The sequence below is a fragment of the Haplochromis burtoni genome, unplaced genomic scaffold (assembly GCF_018398535.1).
Source record: "Haplochromis burtoni strain Fernald_Lab_line unplaced genomic scaffold, NCSU_Asbu1 Contig_16, whole genome shotgun sequence".
NCBI classification, from domain to species: Eukaryota; Metazoa; Chordata; class Actinopteri; order Cichliformes; family Cichlidae; genus Haplochromis; species Haplochromis burtoni.
In genome coordinates this window covers 1396705-1421851 of record NW_024582377.1, presented here as the reverse complement: position 1 = coordinate 1421851, position 25147 = coordinate 1396705, and the positions used below count along the sequence as shown (strand labels likewise).

Sequence of the window (25147 nt, the reverse complement as noted above, 5' to 3'; positions counted from 1 at the left end):
AGATTTTTGTTGGATGACCTTTGAATTTCAATGCAGTAATTTCCAGTTATTTCCACAAAGGAGTTTAATTGGCTCATTTATCCAAATGACTAACAAACATGTCCTGCAGAGCTAAAGCCTGTGCTTTCTTCACCTCGTCATGGCCCAGTGTTCAAGCTAGTTAAGGCCATATTTGCAAGACTTGATCCTCAATGTTACAAGGAACAATAAAGTGAAAGTAAATGCAACAATACCCTACCATTTTCCTTCCTTTGCTCATCTTAAGCCTTCCTTAAGACCCTAGCTTGGCAACAGAGTTTTGCGGCCTTTCACTCCGGGGTTGAGGTGAATTAGTGGGTGTGTGACTGTGCAGGGTGTCTGGAGACACAATACTTAATATTCAGCGTGTTAAACACAAAAACCCTGTGTGTTTGTCTGCCAAAAATATTCCCACCTCTCTTTAACCTTATTGGCAATGGCACAGAGCGCCTTCTCTGTACCGCAGTGGGATAGTGAGGGTCTACTGGCATGAGCCAGTTCTTCTTGATCTGACATCCAAAAGCACAGGAGACAAATCAGCCTTACATAGTTTCTTTGATTTTTCTCAACAAAATCAGAGTAAAAAGAAGTTCTTTTTACGTCTGCGCTGATACAAGCCACTTCTTAAATTTGTGTTGTTTACCCTCATGTACTGAATCACCAAACCAGGTTTTCTTGAATATTGATGAGTTTTTTCACTTTCTGGGCCAACTGTTCCATTTATTTTTGGCCGACTGGGAATTCCCATCTTTGGGAATAAAGTAATTCCAAGATGGCTGTGGCATACCCCCACCAATCATTTTTTCCCCTGTTTCTTTCTCAGGCAGAAAATGATTTACCTCCTCATGGACAGCGCTTCACTGGCACAGAGCCAGGCCCACTGATCGAAGAGAGGACTTGGCTCTACAGCCTGCTGCTCCCTCCCTCGCTCTCCGTCTTTCTTTCTTCCTTCCTTACGCTTCCTCTGCAGCTTTCTCTTACTTACTATCCCCCCAATTCATTTTTTAACGCCTTCCTCACCTCTACAGTGCTTTTCCCTCCATTTACCACTCAGAATCCTTTTCTTCCCCCGTGTTCCAAATGATCCCCTGTTATTCAAGCAATTCTCCAGAGGATACCCTAATCCCTTGTTTTCCAACTCAGTCCACAGACCGGTTGAAAAGAGTTCTAAGGAGATTGCAACAAAACAGGTTTACAACCTCCGGGAAGAATTTGGGATTTTATTTAGGGAAAGCTGCACTTCTTTTTCTTCTTCTGACAGGAAACCTCCCTGAATCCACATTATGATACAAATGCGACAAGTCAATTGCAAAAAGGCGACATCAGTTTTTGTGCGGAATCCTTTCTTTTCTGTGATGACGCATTGTATCCACAGATGTTACATGAATGCATTTGGCCTTACTTAATTGGCTGCAGATTGGTGCAGTGAAGATGCTCAGCCTTGGGCCGTCAGCAGTCAGCGCACAAATAATGATCCATCTGATATTCTGTGTCCAAGGCCAGACGCTAAGCAGGAACAAAAGGCTTGTTGAACACCTTGTTGGAACAAAGAGCTTTCCTGAAAAGCGTCGGTCCGATGCGTTTGGAGTGTGCCGTGCAGGGTATCACTCAGCTAACTGGACATTGCATTCATTGCTGTCTGGTTTTGCTGGGATTCGTTTATCTATTTCTGAGGATTTATAGAAAGTCTATAAATCTTAGCCTGGAGGTGTTTGGCCACTTCCAGCAAACTGCTGCTGTGTAAGCCAATACAGCACAGAGGAGCTCTACCTTCAGTATACTATTAAAACAGCCAAGCAGGAGAAAGCAGCCTCGCAGTCAGTTGAAAGCTTCAGAGCTTTGGATTGATAAGATTTAACTGACAGCCTGATAAGCCTGATAGTTCTCTCTTCCATTTTAATGTACCTGGGGCTGCCAAAGGAGTGAGGAAACACATTTTTCAAAACTACTGGAAAGATCTTGGTTTGGAAAGATGCTCATCTGAATCTGAATCTGAACGATAAGATAACCATGCTGAACAGAGGAGAATGTCTGTTTCCGTAGCTCCAGGTGGGAGCTTTTTTTCTTTTTTTTTGGCGGGTTTTTTAAATTAAATTTGCTTTTTTTTTTGTTCCGTTTCCTTTTTTTTAAAACCATATTCGGCATTAATTTCAGTGTCCATGCTGCTGTAGCCTCAGGCAGTTGTTTTGAGTGATTTAGGATAAGAGGGAGGAAGTGAGAAAAACTAAATGAGTGTTTATATCAGAGGTCTTTTAATTGCAGGGAGACTTTAGAAAGAAAACGGGCTCATTATCAGACTAAACGTCTGTGCCACACAGGAGGCTCTGTCATCTATTCAACAGCCAGCTCTAAAGCGTTCTCCCCATATGTTCAGTGCTGCGTCTCAGGTAACCCAACTATGTCTCTGTGGGGCAGCTGTGACTCAGGGAGTGGAGCAGGTTATCCACTAAACAGAGGCTTGTGCTTCATTTATTGGCTTTTCCGCCCGCGTCCTTTGGTGTGTCTTTGCACAAGATACTGATTCCCCAAAATGGTCCCTTAGTTACATATTTATGTAAAGCACAAGTGCTATATGTATGAATGATGCTTGTAATGCTTTAAGTATTCAGCAAGGCTAGAGGTATATAAATAAAGTCCATTGACCATTTCTCTGGTTAGTTTAAGAACCTACCTTATGTGACCACCCGAGCTTTTAGTGTTAGGTTAATGCGTATGTTTATACTCCACATCTGAAAGATGGTGACACTTACAGCTTCACAGGGCAGTCAAAGGGTCTTTTCTAATCCTCTGAAATACAGCTACAACGGATGAACTCTCAGGAAGCTTTTATGGCATGGAAGCATTTGTCTCATTTAATGATCGGCATCCTGACCTTGTTAGTAAATCTTGTCTGGGTGGGCATTCTCGCTGCCAGCGCTGGTTGGCAGAGGATGACATCACCTCCTCTCGTCTGCACACCGTATGAATGTGTGTGTATGCATGTGTGTGTGTTCACAGGCTGATGTCATGGTCACTTAATCACTGCCAAAGTTTAACGAAGGCTGGGTCAGGCTGTGGGTGACCTGGGACCGCGAGGCCAGTGCAGAGATGCAGATTTGCTTTAATCCTACCTAAAATTTGGCAAAGAGAAAACCACACAGCGATGTCTGCCTGCACACAAAACTTCGGTCTGGTGCTCTTGCTTTAACAGAACTAAGTCTGTATTTCTCCTACAGACAGTAGATTTATGTTATACCCCCACACCTTTGGGGCAGAGAGCTGTTTGATCATGTCAAGGGCAGCCCATCAATAAGACAGCCTGTACTGATTTTAGCTCTGGGGAGGTTTCCTAATGATTATCTTTTGACTCAAAAACACAGTACCTGCTCTGATATAGATCAACAGACATCCAGCCCAGTCAATCATGACCATCTGCTGATTTGGCATTTATGGTGAGGGCAAAATACTCAGTATATACAACAGCAACATGGCTATAACGGCTTCAACTAAAGAGAAAGTCTCACAAATGCCGTCACTGGTATGGGGTAAATTCTCTAGCAACCAGTGAGCGAGTGAACTCATTGTGCCGTAGTCATTATCACTGCATGGTGTTGAAGCTGGCTGTAGCCCCAGTACTCCCATCTCCCATTCGTGAAGAGCTATGCCAGCCTGCTAATCAGCAGCAGTGGGAGACTCGCTGTGGGTGGGGTGGCGCGGGTAAAGCAGTCTCATATCAGACTGAGTGATCTGATCCGCGCATGAATGGCCAGAGCAGCCTTATCTTGTCTGCAGAGGGGGGAAAAAGGAGATTCACAGAAAGGAAGTGTCAAGGATAGTAAATGCGGCCAACATGGTAATTAACCACAGAAAAGAGGTACCTAAAGAGCTGTATAGCTGGCGTGCAGAACAGAGACAAATTTGTACAAACAAGCTAATGGGCGCACCAACTAATGTCTCTCTGGGTCAGAGGAATTTCTCTTGTTAATTTGACAAAGCAAAGAAAAAAGGCTGGGAACATTATTGACAGGCTACAGTGAAGCTTTGAATCTAGTCAGAAAATACAGCCTAACCATTCTTTCTCTGTCGTGCCACCATTGACCACCTCTGCTCCTCCCTCGCTCTCACTCCCTCCTTAGGTAAAGGATGAAATCTGCATGTCCTTTCTCGAACAAAGGCACCGGGAGACCTTTTCATTTAAAGGGTTCTTGATTTTACATCTGTCTTGCTTCAGCTCATTTATATATATTACTCTGATTATCTGTCCCTAAGGTCTGTTCATAAGAAGACAGTGATGGAGCTGAAAGACTATCAGGATAGTTCCAACTGTGGCTGTCCCCTATTTTTATGTCAGTTTGATGTATAACAGTGAAAAGCACACTGGTGGTAGCAGCAGTAGGGATGAGAATAATTACCGGTTGCACTGTCAGAGTGACCAATGCCGACATTAGTATTGTCTTTTACTCATCATCTGTTGCCAATCATTGCTCAAAGGGATTCGATGGTGGTGAAGCATGTAGAACTCTGTTAGGAGACAGTCCTAGCACTTTAAAATAAGCCCACCTCAGAAAAGCAAACACTGCAGAAAAGCAAAGGTAACCATGCTATGGAAGGGCAGAAAGGGAAGAAGGAAAAGGTTATGTGATATATCAAACAGCTTTATTACTGTACGAAAAATGTAGGTGGTGTTGGTTTTATTGTTTGCCTTCAAATTTAATCCAGCAGAGTTCATATAAGGGGCACTGTGTCAGAAGGAGAGGAGCCGATAGAGCTTTGTGCTGCATGTACTTTCATCTGGCAAGTCTCACACCCACTCTGTTTGCCGATATGTTGTAGTAGGCACTCTGCAGCCAAAGTAGCAGCCTTTCAAACAAGACTGGCTGGTTGGGGGGGCTGAGAGGGCTTACTGGTAAATTGGCAGCCCAGGGAATACAGGGTACTCTCACCCCAGCGCTCACCCACTCACATGCTTTCATTCCCCTTTTTACCCTTGACCATTGACTGACTGCATTCTCTCTTAGTGGCCAGCATAAATCTGCCTTTCTAAGAAGTCATTTGTTCATTGTCTGTCCTCTTTTTTTGTTTTTTTTTTTTTTAATCTCCCTCAGCTTTCCAGTTTAGTCAGAGCATCATTCATTGAAGAAATCCATTTTTCTCCTCTTAAGTACATCCTTCCTTATCCTGTCTTGCTCCTTATGATTAATACCGCTCTCATTCTTCCGGCTAATTACATCTGTTAGCAACGACAAAAAAATAAATAAAATAATACAAATATGTAGTGTACACATGCCACCCCAAAAACACAGGAACACACATGTACTCTCGGGCTCATGGATGCATACACTGTAGGCATACTAACCAAATCTGTTTGAAGTGTGGGACCCTAAAAGAAGAGAGGGCTCCTGCATGCATTAACTATTCATGTGACGTGTGGTGGGGTGCATGCATGTGTGTTTGTGCAGAAGGCTGAATGAGACAGTGAGTGTGTGTGTGCGTGTGGGTAGAGAAAGAGAGAGAGAGAAAGAGAGCACTCGCAAATTGCGCCGCAAGCAGCCAGCAATCGAGCGCTGACACCTCGTCTGGCAGTCGGAGGGAAAAGGGGCTGGGCTGAGGAAAGAAAGGGAGAGAGAGAGGGAGAGGTGGGAGGCAGGGAGAGAGAGGGAGTATGTGTGTGTGCGTGGATGTGTGTGTGTGAGAGAGAGAGCCAGGGAAAGAGAAATAGAGAGAGACACGGCAGGACAGCTGCCAGAATTTCTCCGATTGCAGGAGAAGGACTAAGAGGTGGAACAGGAGCAGGAATTCTTCTCATTCTCAGCTACTCAAGGAAATCTTGCAGCCCAGCCAGGAGCGCTGATTATTTTCCCTGCCTTCTGCCTGTAAGCAGTAGAGCGTCTGGGAAGGACCGAGGCATAAGGATCTGTAACCACTCACAGCAGACAAGTACGGTGGATTAACTGGATGAGGGGAAAAAAGCAGCCTATGGGATGACTGAAGAATTGGATGCGAAGAAAAAGTAAAACTGAGTCGGAGGACAAGCCAAGTTTCTGCGGTTTCTGAACTGCGTCTGAACTTTTGCAGGTGAAGGAGACACGCAAGGAGTTAGAGATGCTTTCGTAGTGCATGAACACAGGAGGTGCACATCCTCATCCTAACCTCGTCCTCACCTTCTCTTAAGAAACTCTCTGGATTACACCTTCACTGCGCACCTACTGGTTTTCCTGAAGGGCACTCATCCTGTCTGCCCACCTCCACCCAGCCCCACCTGCCGCTTGTTCCATTCAGTTACTATGACGCCCACGCCTCCCACTCGTCGCTCTCCCTCTGCCCCCCGAGCTTCTCACAAGCCTCTGTGAAATTAAGTGGAACGTTGATGATCGTAGCGAAAAGGACCTCTGTGCCTTGAGTAGCAAGCAACCCCACCTCGCTGTGTAATTGCTGAGTGTGCCGGCGTAGCAAATGTGCAAATAATGGAGAAAAGTGACAACACGGACAAGGACAGCAAAGTCGAACTCTATCAGTTGCCTGTTTTTTGACTATGAGCATAAACTAGATAATGGATTGGAAAGAGCTGTAAGTATCTCACAATGTGTGCATGTCGGGGGGGGGGGAAGCTTTGGCTCACTTTTCTAACATTCAACAGAATTCATAAAGCATGAGTGTACGTTCAAGTGTTTTCGGGCTTCGCTTCCTCATACATATAGAGTCTCCTTTGAGCATTTTAGAGAAAGTTGTGAAGGAAAACAGCTTCATTAGCATTGAGATTGAGTGAACAGGTGGACAAGCTGTTGTGGGCAAAGAAATCTGAGCCTCTCTTCACTGCCTCTCTCTCTTTTTTTCCAATGACTGATCATATAGTTGTGTAAGGAGAGGAGAGAGAAATGAGAGGACGTGGGAGGGAGAGGTGGGGAGAGACAAGCAGTTTACCTGTGTACGTGTGACTGTGTTGAAAAAAACAAAGCCCTAGCATAATCATCCCTCACCTTCCATTCATGAACATGTGCACTGATTGTCATTGTGTTGCATGAATTAAAGCTCAAGGTTACAATCGCAGCTTTGGGCTGTGAACGCTACTCGCTGGTCAAAACAATTATAAATGAAGTGGAGTGGCTTTTTTTCTATGCTACTCTGTGGGTGCTGCTTGATTTCTGTCTAAACTCAAAGAGAAGAGAGAATGAGGTGAGGGGTGAGAGAGGGAGAGAGGCAGAGAGAGACAGAGGGACAGGGTAGATTTATCTTGAATGAATGTGCTGCGGATGCCTCTCATAAATGCGCGTACACACTCGCAGACTCGCGCCGCCACGTGTACTCTGCTATAGTTTCCCCTTTCTTTCTCTCCATCTCGCATTCATCTATTCCATCTCACTCCGTGTCACACGATCCGTCTCGCATGCTATCACACATAGGCAGCTCCCCGGGGAGCGGCTTCTCCTGTAGTCTTCTTGGATGCAATAATTATTCCATCAGCAAGCAGTGTGTTCGCTGATTGTGCTCTTGGGCTGTCACTGCAGGGGGTGTACAGTGGAGAGGGGAGGGGGTGGAGAAGAGGAAGCGGGGTGGGTTGTCACTCCAGGATACAAGGAGATAGGGACGAGAGGTGGGTTCTGTTTTTGGCAGCAGCCCACCTAGTCCTGTCCAGAGGAGCCCAGAACACAGCTAATGAGCTCAGGCTGGCCTTTTAGAAAAATGCTACTCACCAGGACATGGATCTGTTCCTTTTTGTACTCCAGATTTCCTCTTTTCTCCTTTTCATGTTCTCTATGTATTCTACCTCTCCTCAAAAACCTTGCTCTGCAGATTTTTCACATTCTATTCTCAACTTCAGGTCTTAATTCTCCGTGCCACACTTCCCTTCATGTTGACAACCGCCCCTTTGTCTTCCCCGTACTTCTCTGAAATCTGACTGCTTAAATGAAACCCATTTGAGTGCATTTGAATTACCTTTGGGTATTACTTTCCTTAGTGACCTTGAATTACTGCCTGAGGTGTGTGTTAACTGATCTAGGGCAAAGCAAAAACTCGAACCACCTGGACCGGGGTCCCTGCAGGCCAGGCAGAGATATTGGTGTTGCCTATAAAGTTGAAGAGGTTTGCACAAAAAAGAATGACTCCTTCTGATTGTTCTATGGAGATCTTTTCGACTTTGAAAAGAGACCAGAATGACAGCGGAATTTAAACTGTGAAAAAGGTCAATTCACTTACAGAACTGGGTTCTGTTTGGTATCAGCAGAACTGTCATGTGACTATCTAGATATCACTAAACTAACATCTGATTATCGAGGTTGTTTACAACTTCCAAAATACATACATGTTGTAGGTTTGTCTCAATAGAATAGAATAGAATAGAAAACTTTATTTGTCAATTTCTTCAAATGTACTTGCCATACAAAGGAATTGAAATTACGTTTCACACTGTCCAATGCGCAGACATTGACAACAATAAAGTGCAGATGCACAACAAAAACAACCCTAACAATAAGGTAATAATACTAAATACTAAAACAATATGGGTCTTTTCTAATGCTTTTCTAGCTAACAATTACACATCAGGAGAACCTCAGTGCTCAGTATCTTGCCCAAGGATACTTTGGGATGCAGCCAGCAATTGAACCACAACTTCTTATTAGTAGATCATCTGCTCTATCTTCTGAGTCACAGCCACCCAAATGATGCTGTCATCATTGCTTAGCTGCAATGATTAGCAGAGAAGGACACAAGTATGCGGTAGAGGGAAGTGTTTCAACAGTCCTCAGCTGTCACATCCACAACAGTTTTTTTGCTGTGTTTGATCAAAATACGTGCATGTATTTCCTGTGGCTTTACAGTCTGCGTCTGGTCCCTTTGAGCAGAGAACCTGGTGACCATTTGTCTTAGAGAGCTGTTCTGTATAAAAACATAAAGGTGTAAGAGAATTCCACTTTTAGTTTAAGTCGAGAGCTGAAACATTATCCTTCTTGTTATGGGCGTATGAGTTGGGAGTTGAGGGGAAAGCATTTTTAGAGTGGAGAAGGGTTGGGAGTGGTGGCATAGTGTAACTCACCTCCTGACTTTGTTTACTTTGGCAGACTAAGAGCAGATTGTTGACCTTTATGTTGAAGTGTTAGCGTGTGGTTTTTGTCAAGGTAGACATTTAAAATCAATAACCTCTTGGTAGGGTACCTCCTCAAGAAAACATTACCTGAGAGAGAAAGAAAAAGGATTTGCTTAACTTTACAGCTTGGTAGTTTTCTAAGTATAGCTTTACTTTCAAGGCTTTTTTTCCCCTTCCCACCTCCAGGGCAGCTCAGAAGCTGAATCTTTCCTCCAAGCGGAAGAAAAACCTGCCTTCCCTGCTTAACCCGCAAGAACCCTCCATCTACCCGACCAACTTCAGCGGTATCCTGCAGGTCTCGCCACCCCCTGCCCCACCATGTCTGCTCCGTGCTGTTTCCAAAGTGAAGGAAAATCCAGGGATGGGAAAGGTGAGAAAAGACACACACAGAGGCACCAGAGACAGAATGCTTTTAATGCACAACAGCTATACAACACGTGCTCTCATAAGCCACCATTCCCTTCCTGCCTTGCCCTGCAGAACTGCGTGCGCCAACATTTATGGATACACACAAACCCCTATTTGGAGGGTTGAATGCAGAGTGGCGACAGACTGGTCTGCAGGCAGCGTGCTGTCTGGTCCAGTCCATGCAGATGCAGCCAGATAAGCCTGCTGGAATGTCATGAATTCACTCAGTTTGTGTGACCAGCATTCCTCTCTGTGAACACAGAAAAGACAGTAAAAACTATAATTCACCAATCTGTGGTCACGTTAGCATCAAGACTCCTAATTCCATTTTAGGTGCAGTGTGCAGTGTTGAAAGTCAGGCTGCCAGCGATAGAGCAGTCATTAAACAAAGCTGTATAAACACATCTCTCTTCCTTTGTGGTTTATTGGGTATTGTTTGTCTGAGCTGGCGTCCTGTATTTATAAAGCAGAAGAAGTCCCCTAACAAGATTAGATCCCACCTGGACAGGAAGTGCTCGCTTCTGTTGCCAGGTATCCAGACGGTTGAAATTTTGCCACATATTGTAAATCTCCCATTGACACGGGGACTTCATAAAAAACCTGTGCTATTAACAAGCCTACTCAAGCTCACACCTGATGTATATGATCCATCTGTGCCGTTTAAGCAGCTGGTTTTCAACGGGAGATCAGGATTTATGACATTTTATGATATTGTTCCAAGTCTGCTTGCACAGATTTTCAGGTTTTCTTATAGTAAAGTAAACAGATCCGTGTGCTTTCCTGGTTTGTCTGCCTCTCTTTCACCTGTGGAATCGCACGTGAAATAACATTTTCAGTCGCTTTCACGGCTTCTCCGGATCTGTTTCATTCGAATTCAATCAATGTTTCCAATCAGGTGTAGGTGGGTCACTTCCACTTCTCCACTTTTGACCTAGACACAGTTCGTTCAGGTGTAAGGAGCTGAGTGGACGGAGTCATGCCAAGCTTCACTAATGGATTTTGTGGGGGATCAAGGGACAGGGAACCAGGGGCCATTAGCACGGAGTCCGAGGTGTGAAAATACTACAGCCAATCCTCTGTGGCCTCCACTATCTGATCTCTGCCAACGTAAATAAAACAGGGACATTAGCTCACTTGGTAGCCTCTGTCTGGTGGACAGACATGTGGTTGTCATATATGGAAGCCTTGTTTAAATGACATAGCAAATGTAATTCACTCAACATATGCACTTGTCAGTCACAACAAGAGTCCCCTGTGGAGTATAAAGAGTGCTTGCACTTGGCCTGTGGTATCCAAGATGAATTCACTCACTGAAAGAAAGGGTTTTCCAGCCACATTGTTTGTGAGTGCTGAAGTCTATATCTGTAGCAATATTAATATACGAGTCAGGGAAGAATGGTCCTTTTGTGTAGGCGTGAAGATGGTGGAGAGTCCTGAGCTGAGCAAAGCAGCCCTATGTCAAAAAGGGAAGAGAGTTGGTTGTATTTTAAGGGTTTTATTTCAGTGCCTGAGAGGCACCTTAGGTACTTTTTTAACAAGCTTTAAAATGACTCTGGATTGAGTTCCCTGTCATGTATACTGTAGGACAGAAGCAATTCAGCTGATGTAATGTTAGGCGCAGCACTAAATACTCTGGGAGTTGAGAGGGACTCTAAAGACTGCTAAACATATCCAAAGAGCCATTTCTGTTCCCTGTCAGTCACAGATATATTTCCAGAGAGCCTTTGGAGAAATAGAAGTGGCGCTATCTGACCATCAGATTGTAAAGGAATATAGAGATGTCAGAATTTCTAAAGAGGTGTCATATAGCCTGACACACATAAGCACACCCACACAAACCACAAACTGTGCATCTATGCATTAGAGACATAGGTTGTCTGTAAAAGAGGTCCTACCACAAGGCATGAATGGGCATGTTAGTGAATCAACATCTTTAGATGCAAGATGCGATCATGTTTAGCGTACCATGTTGGCATCAAGATCTATATGTTGACCCGGGGAAGGTGTTAAGAACCTACGCTCATTTTATAAATACAATATGTCTCAGAATATAGCAGGGTGGGTCACTTGACGGCCAGTCGTTTTGCAGGCAATAGAGGGAAAGGAGAGAAAAAGGAGAGTTAGGAGGTGGAACAACAGGCAGGGAGGGCATATGCTCCTGCACTCCCACGCTGGTGAGCTGTTCCTGGTCCAGAAAAAACAATCTCTAGTGGGATAATCCCCCAGCAGGGAGCTGCACACACACCAATTTCTAACATTTTCAGCTGTGACTTTCAATACTCACCTTGCTGCCTTTTACTAACACCATTAGCCAATGTGTTGACCCAGGGAGAGTTTCCATGGTAACTTTCAGTGTCCATCAGCTCTGACAAAGTGAACGTGATCTTAATGCACAAACGCTGAAGGACCTTCAGTTTGCAACTTTTATACTGAATGCCTGCCATATGTTTTTCCCGTCTCTTCGCTTAGTGCACTATAATCAAAATGTCTGTCTTTTTGTCGTGTTTTTGTGCCATCTCAATTTCTAACACACCGCTGTTCTCTCTTTTTGCTTATTTGATGTTGCTTTAGGTGAAAGTGATGATGCGTATCTGTCCGTCTCTGGAGGCTGCAGACTCCTCAGAGTCTCAGTCTTTCTTGAAAGTAGACAGTAGGAAGAAGCAGCTGACCCTCTACGATCCTGCGTCCAGCCCACACTCTAGTTCAGGGCACAGGAGATCCGCCACTGTGGCCGTCCCAAAGATATTTGCCTTTGATGCTGTTTTTACCCAGGATGCTTCACAAGTAAGGGCCAGTCTTTGTGTATGTGTGTGTGTATTAGAGCAAGAGAGCTATTTTTCTATTTGTTATCAGGGAATTCAGCCTCTCAAGGGCAAAGGGACGTCTTTATACTTGCAGGGTGTGACCAGAGGCTTAGAGAAAAAAATGCCTTTCTTGGGTCAAGGGGCATTCTTAGCAACATGGGCCTAACAGCTGGGCTTTTAAGCCCTCTACGGAATGATTTGAATCCACTCCACTTATATCTAACCACTCCTTTCATAGGACAGCTATATCTAACCTCAGCCATTTGGAAGACACAGCAGGCATAAGTGCTGAGATCAAAGTCAAAGGTCAGATATACAGTATGTTTAGTACATGTGAGTTAGGAGCGGATCAGATTTGCTCTCTTCTCATATTAAGACAAACACCAAAATCTTTTAAGAGAATGACTCAATCTGTTTTTGCTCAAAGACAAAATTAACAGAAAATCTAAGGTACGGTAATCTGAAGTATTGTTTGCGTGTCGCCATGGTGCAGCGAACTCTAAATAACTATGACAGCAGAGTGTAGGATGTCATCACCTGTGTAGGATATCCAGAAAAACCTCAGATTTTTTTTGCCTACTTTGAGCAATTTTTTAAAATTAAGTAAGCTGCTGATGGCTAAAGACTAAATGTTTCTGCTACATAGTTGAGGCCAAGCTGCTAGATTGTGCTGCTGGGGCAGCACTGCTGGTGGCTAACAGTAACAACAAGCTGTTCTGCTGTTAGAGGTCTTGTTTGCTGTGTGATGTATGGGAAGGGGCCTTTGCTGCTGAAGCCTTGCCCCAGAGGACCTCTGCTGAAACAGATTGCCTCGACATGCAAGACACGGAAACAGACGTTAACAAACAAACACACACGCACTTGAGTGATGAAAAATACTGAAACTAATAACATGAATTGGTGTAAGCAATGCCAAATGCTCACTGTGCCTGTTTTACAGCGTTCCTCGAATTGCAAACTGACTGTGAAGGGCCTGTCTCTTTGTGTTTTTCCACAGGCTGAGGTGTGCTCAGGGACAGTAGCTGAGGTCATCCAATCTGTGGTGAATGGTGCAGACGGCTGCATCTTCTGCTTTGGCCAAGTAAAGCTCGGTAAGCTTCTCCACTGGCAACAGATTAGAGAAGTGCCTTTGTTAGCCAAAGAAAACTCTCATTGCTCTTTGTTAGCTACACTTGATGTCCACAATTGGCTTAGCGGTGCACTGGGGTGAGTCAAGGAATGGGTGATTGAAGGAAAAGGAATGGATAGTGAGTCTGGTGTGGGGGTGAGGGGTAAAGTGCTGCATTCAGGCTTCAGGGCTCAGTCTGTAATTAAAATCTTAGTAATTGGCCTGGCCAGTGTTCTTAGGCTGAAGGGCCTGCTTTTCTCATGCAGCTGTTTCCAGTTTCTGTAATTCTGTGCAGAATGGCTGTGTCTGGAACAGGTCCTTGGATTAGCATTTGATTTAAAAGAAAAAAGTTATTATTATTTTATTTTTGCCTTTCCAAATATTACCTCAAATCCTTCACATCTGCCATTATTAATTTTTTTTCAGCACCATTTGTTTAGCAGAATAACCCTTCAGAAAATATCCAATGCCAGTGCCTATTTCTTTGTGAACTTCAGGCCTATTTCAGACAGGTTGATAAAAGAAGCAATTTTATTTTGAACATATAGTGAGTGCAGCCGGCTTCCACACACAAGGCAATATTTTTATCCCCCCCCCCTCCTTTCTTACATCCTCAGGCAAGACATACACCATGATTGGCAAAGACAGCTCCACTCAAAGCCTAGGCATTGTGCCCTGTGCCATTTCTTGGCTCTTCAAGCTCATCAACGAGCGCAAGGAGAAGACGGGCACGCGCTTCTCAGTCCGCGTGTCTGCAGTGGAAATCTTTGGAAAAGATGAGGAGCTAAAGGACTTGCTGTCTGAGGTGTCGTCCGGCAGCCTGCAGGAAGGCCAATCCCCGGGAATCCACCTGAGAGAGGATCCCATCTGTGGCACTCAGGTGAGAAGTGTTCCATCTCTCCACTTTTTCTTTGTTCACTGATCCTTTCATTCTCTCTGTGGGTTATAAAATATTAGTCTGACTGAGTATTGATCTTTTACTGTCTAGGCTCTAGCTCTTTTTTTCCCCTCAAAGATGTTTAAAGTTCTTCGAGTGCAATGTGTGTATATATATGTGTGTGTGTTTTTATCTCCCGTGACTTCCTACCCTACCTGCTCTTAAAACCCTTGCTTTATATTTTCTACCCAACCCTTCTGTGGTATTGATGGCTTTCTTCTTACCTTTGTATTGACTCTTCTGTCAGCATCCGTCAGCATCTATTACTGATGTATTAGTGTCAGCCCTCTATAATGCCATAGAAGTATTACTGGGTGTGTGTGTGTGTGTGTGTGTGGTGGGAGTGGGAATAGCAGAGGGGGGTTGTGACTGTATGTTTGAAGGCTCTCACAGGTGTTGCTGTCAGATGTTGTTTTTGGGGGATATGCATGGACTCTAACTTCAAAGGGTGTGCAGTACTATGAATCTCCCTCTTGCGCTTTCCTTCAGCAGCTATGTGTGCCTTCTCTCTTCTGCCTCCTCCTTCCTTTCCTTCTGTATCCCACCACTGCCATCATCACATCATGTTGAGGTGAAGAGCCCCTGCCTCCTGCTCCACTATTACCTCTCCTAATCCTCCTCCCACTGTGTGCATATCTGCTGTTTTAATAGCCCCTGAGACCCAATCTAATGGGCAAGAAATGTGTGGCAGAGTCCAATTAACTGGTTACCTTCTCTTTCTCGTTTCTCTCTGTCTCTCTTTCTTTTAAACATCAGTCCTTTTTCGGATACCCTGACCTTATTCTCTGGTTTTCCTTTTCGCCCTTCAGCTTCAAAACCAGAGTGAGCTTCGTGCCCCAACTGCTGAGAAAGCCGCCTTCTTCTTGGATGCAGCCATCGCTGCCCGGAGCACCAGCAGACCGAATGTTGATGAGGACGAGCGACGGAACTCCCACATGCTGTTCACACTGCACATTTACCAGTACCGCATGGAGAAGACTGGAAAAGGGGGAAGTTAGTATTATTGCATTACTACTGCCCTGCAGCATAGGACCAGAAAGTTGTCCCTTCAAATTTATAGTAGAAAATTATAGAGTGAACCATGCGCAAGCAGCCAGATTAGTGAATGAAGTCCACACTTGCTCTAAAAAGTACTAAAATACAAGCTAATCTAGATTAACAGGCGCCTCCATTTAGTTATCACTAATTGTTGTTGTTTTTTTGTTTTTTTTAAACGTAAGCTCTTTAGATGGCTAAGTGGATTTGATCGCACTTTAGCTTTTAATGGAAAATCGCAGGCTCTTTTTTGCGTTTGATGAATTCATTCTGGTCTCTGCAAACCAGAAATGTATTTGCATGCTTGTAATACATTGTGGTTTAGAGTAAGTAAAGCCTGCTGGTTTATGAACAACATCAATCACCAACAGGATAATGTGTAGCTCTGTGATTTACAAGGACAGACGCTGGCATTCGCCCTGTCTGCATTTTTAAATTATTCGATGGGGGACTGTGTTTCTAATTGTCAGTAGATTCTCTCGTTTTACGTGTCTCACCAAAGGAGACTCCTTGTTGCCATGAGTTACACATCTGGTGGAGGTTTAGCAGTCTGGCTGCAGTCTTACTCATAAATAATCCAGACAGCTCAAACACAGCTATGCCACTCCTGTCATCAGGGCACTTTGTACAGGCAACTTACTCCACATAGGGAGTGTCTGTTTTGCTCACCTGGTTCTTCTTCTGCCGTTGGCAGTGTCGGGTGGACGAAGCAGGCTGCACCTTATTGACTTGGGGAGCTGCGAAAAGGTCCTGAGTAAAAGCAGAGATGGAGGAGGAGGCTTGTGTCTTTCCCTGAATGCACTGGGAAACGTCATAATGGCTTTAACAAATGGAGCGAAGCATGTACCCTACAGGTGAGAACACCAACATGAGGTTTTAGAGTCGGCTGCGTTTTAGCTTCCAAGAAACTGTATCTATATGTTAATTGTTTCAGGCAAGTCACCGCATGTGTTGTCAACCTTGCAGGTTTTTCTGTGCGACTGTTCAGTTTGTTTAGTTAGCTGCACAACAGCTTTCACTGGGGTTGCACAAGATTATATTGTAGTTACTCAAGTATGAAAAGATTAATGACTTGTCATTTGGGAGTGTTTTTCAGCTCGGAGGATTTAACGTGCCTGCCCCAGTAAAATATTACTGGGCTGTTTGCTAATAACAATGTAAATGCTCCCTGTAGAGACAGCAAACTGACAATGCTGCTGAGGGAGTCCCTTGGCAACATCAACTGCAGAACAACTATGATTGCCCACATCTCAGATTCCCCAGCCAACTATGCTGACTCGCTCACCACTATCCAGCTGGCATCCCGGATCCACCGAATGAGAAAGAAGAAATCTAAGGTACGGCGTGTAAACATGTGCAGTAACACACTGATAAACCGATGAACAAGCAATATGAAATTCCAGTGACACCACTAACGATGCATTTGTATAATTTAAGAACTTATTATAATCCTTATAAATCTTAATAAAGCTCCATTTAATGTTGCTCTTTGTTTATAAATGATAAATGAAGAGTAATCGTTATTATTAAACATTATTTCATCATTAAGTGTTGCTATTGTAGCAATTACATTCCTAATGTGCATGCGTAACTTTAATTACCTTCATCATAAATCACAGCATTATTAAAGTCCTTAAATTTGTCTTCCTCGTGTAATTTTGGAGCTATTACCCAAATGAATGTGTTAATGCTCCCACAAATGAAATATTATTAGTGCAGTAAGTCAGAGTTAGTTTCTCTCAGCTCCTCAGCACATAATCATGTAATCAATACCACCGCCTAAGGAAGTGTGTGATGTATTCCCTTAGATTAGGGAAATATATGCTCCAGATAATTAGGTGAAATGACAGCATGTATTTATTTAGTCCCCATTATGATTATGATGCAGGCCGCAGACAACAATTTGCATTATTGACATTAGTTTCTGTGGGGCTATTGATGTGCACTTTTAACCTCTAGATAAATATTGACCGGTAATATTATAGGAATTAAAATATGCTCTGAAATGGATTTTGCTGCAAACTAGTAAGATATGAATCTGCTCTAAATTATAAGAATTAAAGTGATTTTGTAAATTGCAAAGTCTGTTATGTTAATTTTCCTTTTATCATTTTGTGAGATCATTTACAGATCTCTACTCTGTTCTAACTTGGTTTTGCAGTATGCGTCTAGTTCATCTGGAGGTGAAAGCTCGTGTGAGGAAGGGAGGATCCGGAGGCCCCCCCACCTCAGGCCTTTTCACCCTCGGACAGTAGCCCTGGACCCAGACCTGCCCTGTTTGCTCAGTGACCCAGAATACTCCTCTAGTAGTGAGCAGTCTTGTGATACTGTTATTTATGTGGGCCCTGGGGGAACTGCAATCTCAGACAGGGAGCTTAGTGACAATGAAGGCCCACCTGCCTTTGTTCCAATTATCCCTTCTCTGAACAAGAAGAAGTCTGCAAAAGAGGGCCCTCTGGACAGAGACCATTTCTTTAAATGCAACACATTTGCTGAACTGCAAGAGAGGCTTGAGTGCATAGACGGCAGTGAAGAACCTACTGCTTTTGTTGGAGAGGGAAAACGATCCCAGGCTAGCCCCAAGATGGACAAATCTAAAGAGAGCCAAAGCTCTGTTTCACCAAAGACTGTAGCAAATATTTCTTACAACCAAGAGGGTATCTCACCCAAACAATCTCCTAAATCGGTCCCCCCGCAGCCATCTTGCAGTCCCAGTGCCAAATCTAAAGTTGACAGTGCCAAGAGGCAATGCATGCCTGTGGAAAGGGTACCATCAGAGAGTGTTCAAAATGTTTGCAGGACCAGGGCTGATGGTGAGAAGGCCTTGGTTTCAGAAAACAAGGTTAGTGCAAACAAACTGGCACCTGCCGCTGCCCCACCTACTGAACCTGTGGTGAGAGAGAAGATTTACTCCAGCAAGAAATCCTTGCCAAAGCCAGCCCCGCCTCCTTCGCAGCAGAGAGAAAATACTGACAATGAGGAAAGATCAAGCACCAGAATGCCACCTGTTGGAATGAGCCACCAAGCTGCGAAAAGAAGGGATCCGTGCACTTCGCCTTTACTTAGAGCTCCGGTGGAGGTGTGCCAGGTACGCTCGACGTTGAGGGAAAGATGTCTGGACCGGGACATCCTTAGAGCGACCGTCACCCTGCAGCAGCCTGTGGAGCTGAACGGAGAGGATGAGCTGGTGTTCACTGTGGTGGAGGAGCTATCTATAGGCAGTATAGTAGATCAAGGCCGGCCATCGAGCATTATTAGCTTTAACAGTGACTGCTCTCTTCAGGCCCTGGCCTCTGGTTCTCGACCTGTCAGCATCATCAGTAGCATCAATGATGAATTCGATGCCTACACATCAGCCGCTGGAGGGTCAGAGGTGAACATTTCAGTGGTCACTGCCCCTCAGGAGGGAGGAATGGCGTGTATAGACAGCAGAGGTTCATCTATCAGTTCTTGGCTGAGTGAGGTTAGTGTCTGCACCTTGGAAAGCGAAGGGGCTCATTCCACAGACGTCTTCCTTCCACAGGCCAAACACATGGGCCCAGAGGCCACCGTTTACTTTGACTCCCTGGATATGTTTAATTGTGTCTCCTCGCCTAGAAATGCCAAGAACTCCCTAAATGACAGCGGATTTAGTTTTTCTGAACTAGACAGTGATAGCGCCGCCTCAAGCAAGCTGTCACTGACAAAGTGCCCCCCATCACCAGAATCAGCAAAAGGCTCCCTAAAATTTACATCTAAAATAACTAAAGCTCACTCGCTTAGCTCCTCCCCACAGGGCCCAACTATAGTCCACTCCAGTCTTCCCAGGAAGATTAAACCTACCTCATCTATCTCTCATAGCAGCAGCAGTAGCAGCAGCAGCAGTAGAGAGCCACTAAGGCAAGAGGTTAAACAGGAAGATCCTTGGAAGTGCATTGACAACCACTCTGAACCTCAATTTTCTGACTCCAGCAATACCAGCAAATTTCTCAGAAATCCCCCCAGTGGCATCCCTTCCAGCAAAACGTCCAGCAACACCAACAGTGTACCTCGCTCTCCCAATGTGCAGGGGTCTACCTCAGCCCAAAGGGTGGTTGATGGCTGTGAGAAATCAGCCATCAGGAATCCACCCAGCAAAATGCCTCAGCTGAGACGAGGTGCCACCACCCTGGGAACAGTGCCCGTCATTCATTCCACCACGGACTACAAGGGAAGCCAAGATATTGTTGCATCTGCCACAAGCCTTAAATTTTCCTCTCTGGGGAAAAACAAGGCCAACTCACAGAAAGCGAGCAATTCCGCTAAACCCGACTGCACCATGCCTCCTCCTCCTCCAGTGAGAAAATCCAGTCTTGACCATAAAACGAAGACACTGCTGCCCCAAAGTGCCTTAAAGACAGCATATGGGGAGGCAGGAAGGACCTATGGAGCGAGGGCGGCTGTATCAGAAGATGAGCTTGAGGTATGCCACAGAGTAGACAGTTTCAAAACCTCCAGCCTCAACACGGCCAAAGTTACCTCCAGTTTGAAGGCCAAAGGGCCTAGAGGAGAGGCTGGGCAGCACTATGGCAGTCAGATATCACTGGAAAGGTGTGAAAGTCTGTCCTTATCAGGTTCCAGAGCTGCGCTTAGTAGAGAGAACAGTGGGGCAAGTCTTGGCAGCAGTAGTAGCAAATCAAGCAAGTCCATTTCTCGATTCGGTATTCCCAATTCATCCAGCGCTCCTATTGCTTCCTGTCCATCCTCCCCAAGTGGAGGAAATGTCAGCAAACCTGGACAGGTAAAAGCTTCTGTAAATCCTAGGTCATTGGGAGCTGTTAATGGTTCTAAGGCACGTTCACTATCAGCCAACAGCTCCAAGGGCTTAAGCTCCTCCACAAAGTCTTTGGCTGCCCCATCTACCAGAAACACTAATGCCAACCTCCCTCCTTCTGGACGGACATCGGCTCCTCGGACCACCGCTGCAGTCACCAGCAAGCCTGGAAGAGGCACTATCATGGGCACAAAGCAGGCCATTAGAGCTGCAAATAGCCGTGTGAGTGAACTGGCAACAGGCAACATATCAGGAAAACACGTGAAAGCTTCAGCAGACTCAGACAGTGGGAATGACAGCGGGGTGAATGTGAGTGATGACAAATCCCCAGTAGCCATGCTGCCTTCTCCATACAGTAAAATCACAGCACCCAGGCGGCCTCAGCGCTACAGCAGTGGCCACGGCAGTGACAACAGCAGCGTGTTGAGCGGGGAGCTACCTCCGGCGATGGGACGCACAGCTCTGTTCTACCACAGCGGTGGCAGCAGCGGATATGAAAGCATGATCCGTGACAGTGAAGCCACAGGCAGCGCTTCCTCTGCCCACGACTCTATGAGCGAGAGCGGCTTCTCATCTTCAGGGAGAGCAAAGAGCTCCAAGTATCCCAAGAAGAGAGCAAACGGTGAGAAACTAATTTGGGATTTCGGGGTTTTGCAAGTAATCTAGGAATGGGTAATATTCACAAATATTGTGATATACATTTCGTGGCACACACCCGAGTAATAAATATGTGCTGTCTCAGAGGAAATCAACCATAAATTTGTGGATCCATTGTTATTACAACCACAAATGGGCATTTCATCGGATTTTGTTTCCTTCTGAATCAGCAGCATGCATAATTCATACGTAGAGTAAATGTGAAAAACATTAATGAATGTTTCAGACAAGGCATCTTTGATCTGTGTATTGATCAAATAAGAGTTGAACATGGGGATTTTTATGTAGGCCATTGTCTCGTGTATAACTGTTTCAATTCATGTAGGATAAACCAACCTTTTGAATCCACATATCTCATGAAACTCTTATAAGTATGCAGTCGCCACAGCTCAACCAACCACTGTAAAGCCTTGCATCACTTTATATCTCAGAGTGGGATTTATATATATTTTTCTATAGATCCTAGCAAATGCTGCTGTTGTATGTTAGCAATCTAATTGGTGCCTGTCTGCCTGGTGCTTTAGGCTTCCAAAGAAGACGGCTAATCCCAGCACCCCTGCCAGACACAGCATCTCTGGGGAAGAAGGTGAGCACAGCAGGTCAGTGGGTGGACTTGCCTCCTATGTCTGGACCACTGAAGGAACCCTTTGAGATCAAGGTGTATGAGATCGACGATGTGGAACGGCTCCAAAGGCGCCGTCAGGAGGAAACCGCAGAGGTGAGCAGACACAGGTCACAGCTGGCTTGTTTTGCTGGTTTAGTGGTTCATCTTTCTGAACCCTGTTTTGGGTAAAGTGAAGTCTGGGTTGATGCCGTGTAAATCCCACTTGCTAAGCCTTAGCAGCATTTTGCATCTGCAACATCAATGCCATACATTAAGATACAATCACACTGACTTGCAGTGTGGGAATTTCTTAGCTCCCTTCTCCCCAGCTTCTTTTTAAAGAACAGGACAGGAATAATATGTCCCAGACGTCTGACCTTCAGCCAGCTCTGTGGCAAATCCTGGAGTTAAAATGTCTGCGTCTCCAGATTCCCAGTGCTTGGTATTTTGGCAGCACTCCTTGGGAATGTCAAGAGTTCAGTAGGCAATTACCAATGAGGGTTAATTGGTCTGAGTATGACTGATGACTCGCCTCACTGCTGAATGTGATGGTGATACGGTGGGGTGTAAAAACGAAAAAGAAGACTGCGGTGAAAAGATTGGTCAGAGAATGTGCGATGATTGCGAGGACACCTGACACCGACCCGAATCAGCTCAATGACAGCAGTCATCACTGAGCAGTCTGCATTGCTGACTCCTCCTGGGTCATTAACTGTTTCCATGAAGTGCAGCTGGAGGGGGATATTTTTAAACTTATACATATGAAATCAATGACAGGAGGTAGTCTGATTTACTTTTCTCCTCATCATCAATGTCAATTTAGTTCTTTTACTGTTTTTTGCACCTATTACAAAATTCCAGTTAAAATCCATTGCAAACAGAATATGTTTTAATATATAACACTCTGTCTTGTCCAACACACTAACTTGTTTTATTGTTTTTTTTCCAATCCCGTGTTCAGCAACCATTCCAAGACGTTGACAAGGTGAGCTCGTTTTTCAGAGAAACTGATGTTTAATTAAAAGCAGCACAGACTGTATTACCAGCGAGCCAAATGTGACGTACAAGCAGTATATTATCTGTTTGACTTTATTTCACGTTTATCAATGAAGTTTACTGATAGCTTCCCTTTTTAATGTAATGCAACCTTTTGAACTTTTTAACTGCATTTTTGATAGTTACTTAAATCAGTATAATCTGTCTTTTTCCCCTCAGGGCCTGCTGTATTTTAACAGTAAGCTGAAGATGCTTGAGAGAAGGCAACAGCAAGTGAAGGAAGTGAGGGCAAAGCATCAAGTGTTATTGGAGGAGCTGGAAGACACGAAGGCCCGACTGATGATGGACCCCAGCAAGTGGATAGGAGAGTGTAAGTCACTTCCTTTGAGAGTAAGATGACAAATAAACTTTGGTAGCAGACAATGTAACTAAATCCTGCTTTCCTCATTCCAACAGTTGAGGTGGACCAGAATTTGGATAAAGAATCTCCAGAGTATCTGGAGGCCTTGACACAGGCCACAGAGGAGCTGGAGTTCTGCGTCAACCTGTGCAAGGCCCGTGTCATGATGGTGACGTGCTTTGACATCAGCATGTCAACACCTGGCACTCAGGAGGGGCTACGTGAAGTCGAAGTCTGAGGACAAAAGTAAGTAGGAGCGGGAAAGGAAAGGAAATGGAAGTGAGAAGAAAAAGAACGATGAAATGTAGCAGTCAGTGTGTAGAAGTCCCTGGGAAGAAGAGCAAAAGACGGAAGTGAGATGAGAGTGGATCTTAACATGTAAACAGAGGAAATCTTGACCACCTAGCTACAGTGCCTCATTACCAGGACACGGCAGAGGAATGACACATGAGCACAAACGCTGTTGCCTCTATGGCAAAGCAGTGGCCATCACCTACTCAAGAGTCAATGAACAACACCTGGAAGTGCCTTTTTTTATTGTTTTGTTTCGAGTCGTTATTTTTCCTATGGCGCAGGTATCTTAAGCGTACCTACTCCCTGAACATATTGCTTTTAAGAAAAATATTTTATATTCCATTGTATAGTGTATTAAATGAATATGTGATGTGTACAAATGTCCTTTTTATGGGGAAAAATAAAGTAAAAAGAAAAAAGCAATAAGCTAATGTTATTGCTCTCCCAGACTGCCTTTTCTCTTGTTTCAAACCTCAGTCAGCATTTTATCCATGATCATTCAGCCTCCTGCGCCTTATGTTAACTCTCTGGTTCTGTAGTTTTCTAAATTTTCAAACTGGACTATGTTATTTCATCAAGGACTGTATTTGCTGTCATCACTCAACTCCTGCCAGCTGTCCTGTGAAAGCTGCTTGCAGGGTAGAGTGAATGTTTTTTTTCTCCTCCAGTTGCCTTGTTCAAAATGGGTCTCAGTGGATGCACTTAGGTAGAGCAGCAGTTTTGTTGTGGGAAGGAGAGTTTATTCAAACTGTGCTTGCCCGTGTTTATCTCACTAAAATAAAAGTTTAAGCCAAAACATATCAATCAGAGGGGCACTGTGATGGACGATAAGTGATTGTTCTTGATTCAGCCATTCTTTCTGGTGCCTCAGTATGTGGTCATGCAACGTAACCTTCCCTCCACTCACCTACAATGATCATATGATGACTGGTTACACTTCTACCGGTGCCCATCAGTGAGCCCACTATTTCTCTAAATGGGCTTTGACTGGGGGCTTTTTATATACTGTAAAATAAAAAGGAGCACTGATGAGCACAAGTCAGCCAGTCTGTTAGACACTACTTCTTTTTTAAGTGCTACCAAGCCTCAGCTCTATGCATTCCAATACATTTACTGCAACTACAATAAGAACCTCATTACCGAGTAAGGGCAACCACCTAGTTTGTTCTCTTTTGTCCCTACTCTACTAATCTACTAATCATTGACGTTGATCTAATGTCTCAAACGAAGACTCCAGAATTTCTCCATGAAACGATACAGTGAAAAGCAAAAGATTGCGGCATTATTTAGCAAAATCAATCATGGCATCAGCTCTTCATGGCTGCCAGAATGTGCTTATGAATCAAACAGCTGACACGGAGACAAAAAAGATGATTGGTGAAAATGATTGTTCAGAAAAACAGACTGGCTTTGACGTATCTTGCTGTGTTTGACTTCTATATCTATGACAAATACGACTTTGTTTTCTTTGTTTTACAAAGATGGACTATCTCAGGCCCTCTCTGAAGATGCTGCATGAGATTTTTAATCACTTTTAAGAATGATTTCTACTCCATTTTTTACCATTCTAATTTTTTACAATAATTTCTGTGTGTTCACTAATGTGGGGTTATGCTCATGAATTAAAGAACTATTACCAAACCAAGACCTTTTTTCCAAGAAATTATTATATGTAAGGTCATATTTCATATCAAAACCCATATTTTCTAATACCTTTCTTTTTGTATAGGATTTTCAGACCCTGTGTATAAATGTACAATATGGCAGCTTGTGTTTTACTTTTACAGTACTTGTGAATAAAATGTTCCTTCCTACCGATGATTCGGAGTTGACTTTTTTCACCCTTTCATGTGTTTAATACTATTTATTCTACAATTATTTTCACAAAATTCCAAATAAATACCTTTACTACAGTGGTAGCTTAAAACAGCAACTAACCAGGAGAAACCTTTGCCACAGGATTACAAAACTAGACATGGCACACTTGCCCTTTTGTTTTATGTTTGTTTATTCAGCATCTTCTCTTTTAA

The 25147-nt window shown here is 44.2% G+C and overlaps 1 protein-coding gene across 4 annotated transcripts in view; it reads left to right on the top strand.

Moving 5' to 3' along the window:
- kif26ab (kinesin family member 26Ab) overlaps window positions 1-24931 on the top strand; it is a 67861-nt gene extending 42930 nt beyond the window's left edge. For 3 of the 4 annotated variants that reach the window (XM_042218214.1, XM_005916730.3, XM_005916732.3), the window contains 12 exons: window positions 9269-9452; window positions 12062-12274; window positions 13292-13385; window positions 14020-14282; window positions 15149-15332; window positions 16069-16228; window positions 16549-16711; window positions 17536-20788; window positions 21348-21541; window positions 22389-22412; window positions 22643-22793; window positions 22880-24931. In XM_042218214.1, the coding sequence (XP_042074148.1) occupies window positions 9269-9452; window positions 12062-12274; window positions 13292-13385; window positions 14020-14282; window positions 15149-15332; window positions 16069-16228; window positions 16549-16711; window positions 17536-20788; window positions 21348-21541; window positions 22389-22412; window positions 22643-22793; window positions 22880-23061 (5065 nt within the window). In that variant the 3' untranslated portion in view covers window positions 23062-24931. Of the gene's footprint in view, window positions 1-2140; window positions 6565-9268; window positions 9453-12061; window positions 12275-13291; window positions 13386-14019; window positions 14283-15148; window positions 15333-16068; window positions 16229-16548; window positions 16712-17535; window positions 20789-21347; window positions 21542-22388; window positions 22413-22642; window positions 22794-22879 lie in introns of those variants that run through there. The other variant, XM_005916731.3, reaches the window with a different exon arrangement.
- The last annotated feature ends 216 nt before the right edge of the window (window positions 24932-25147 follow it).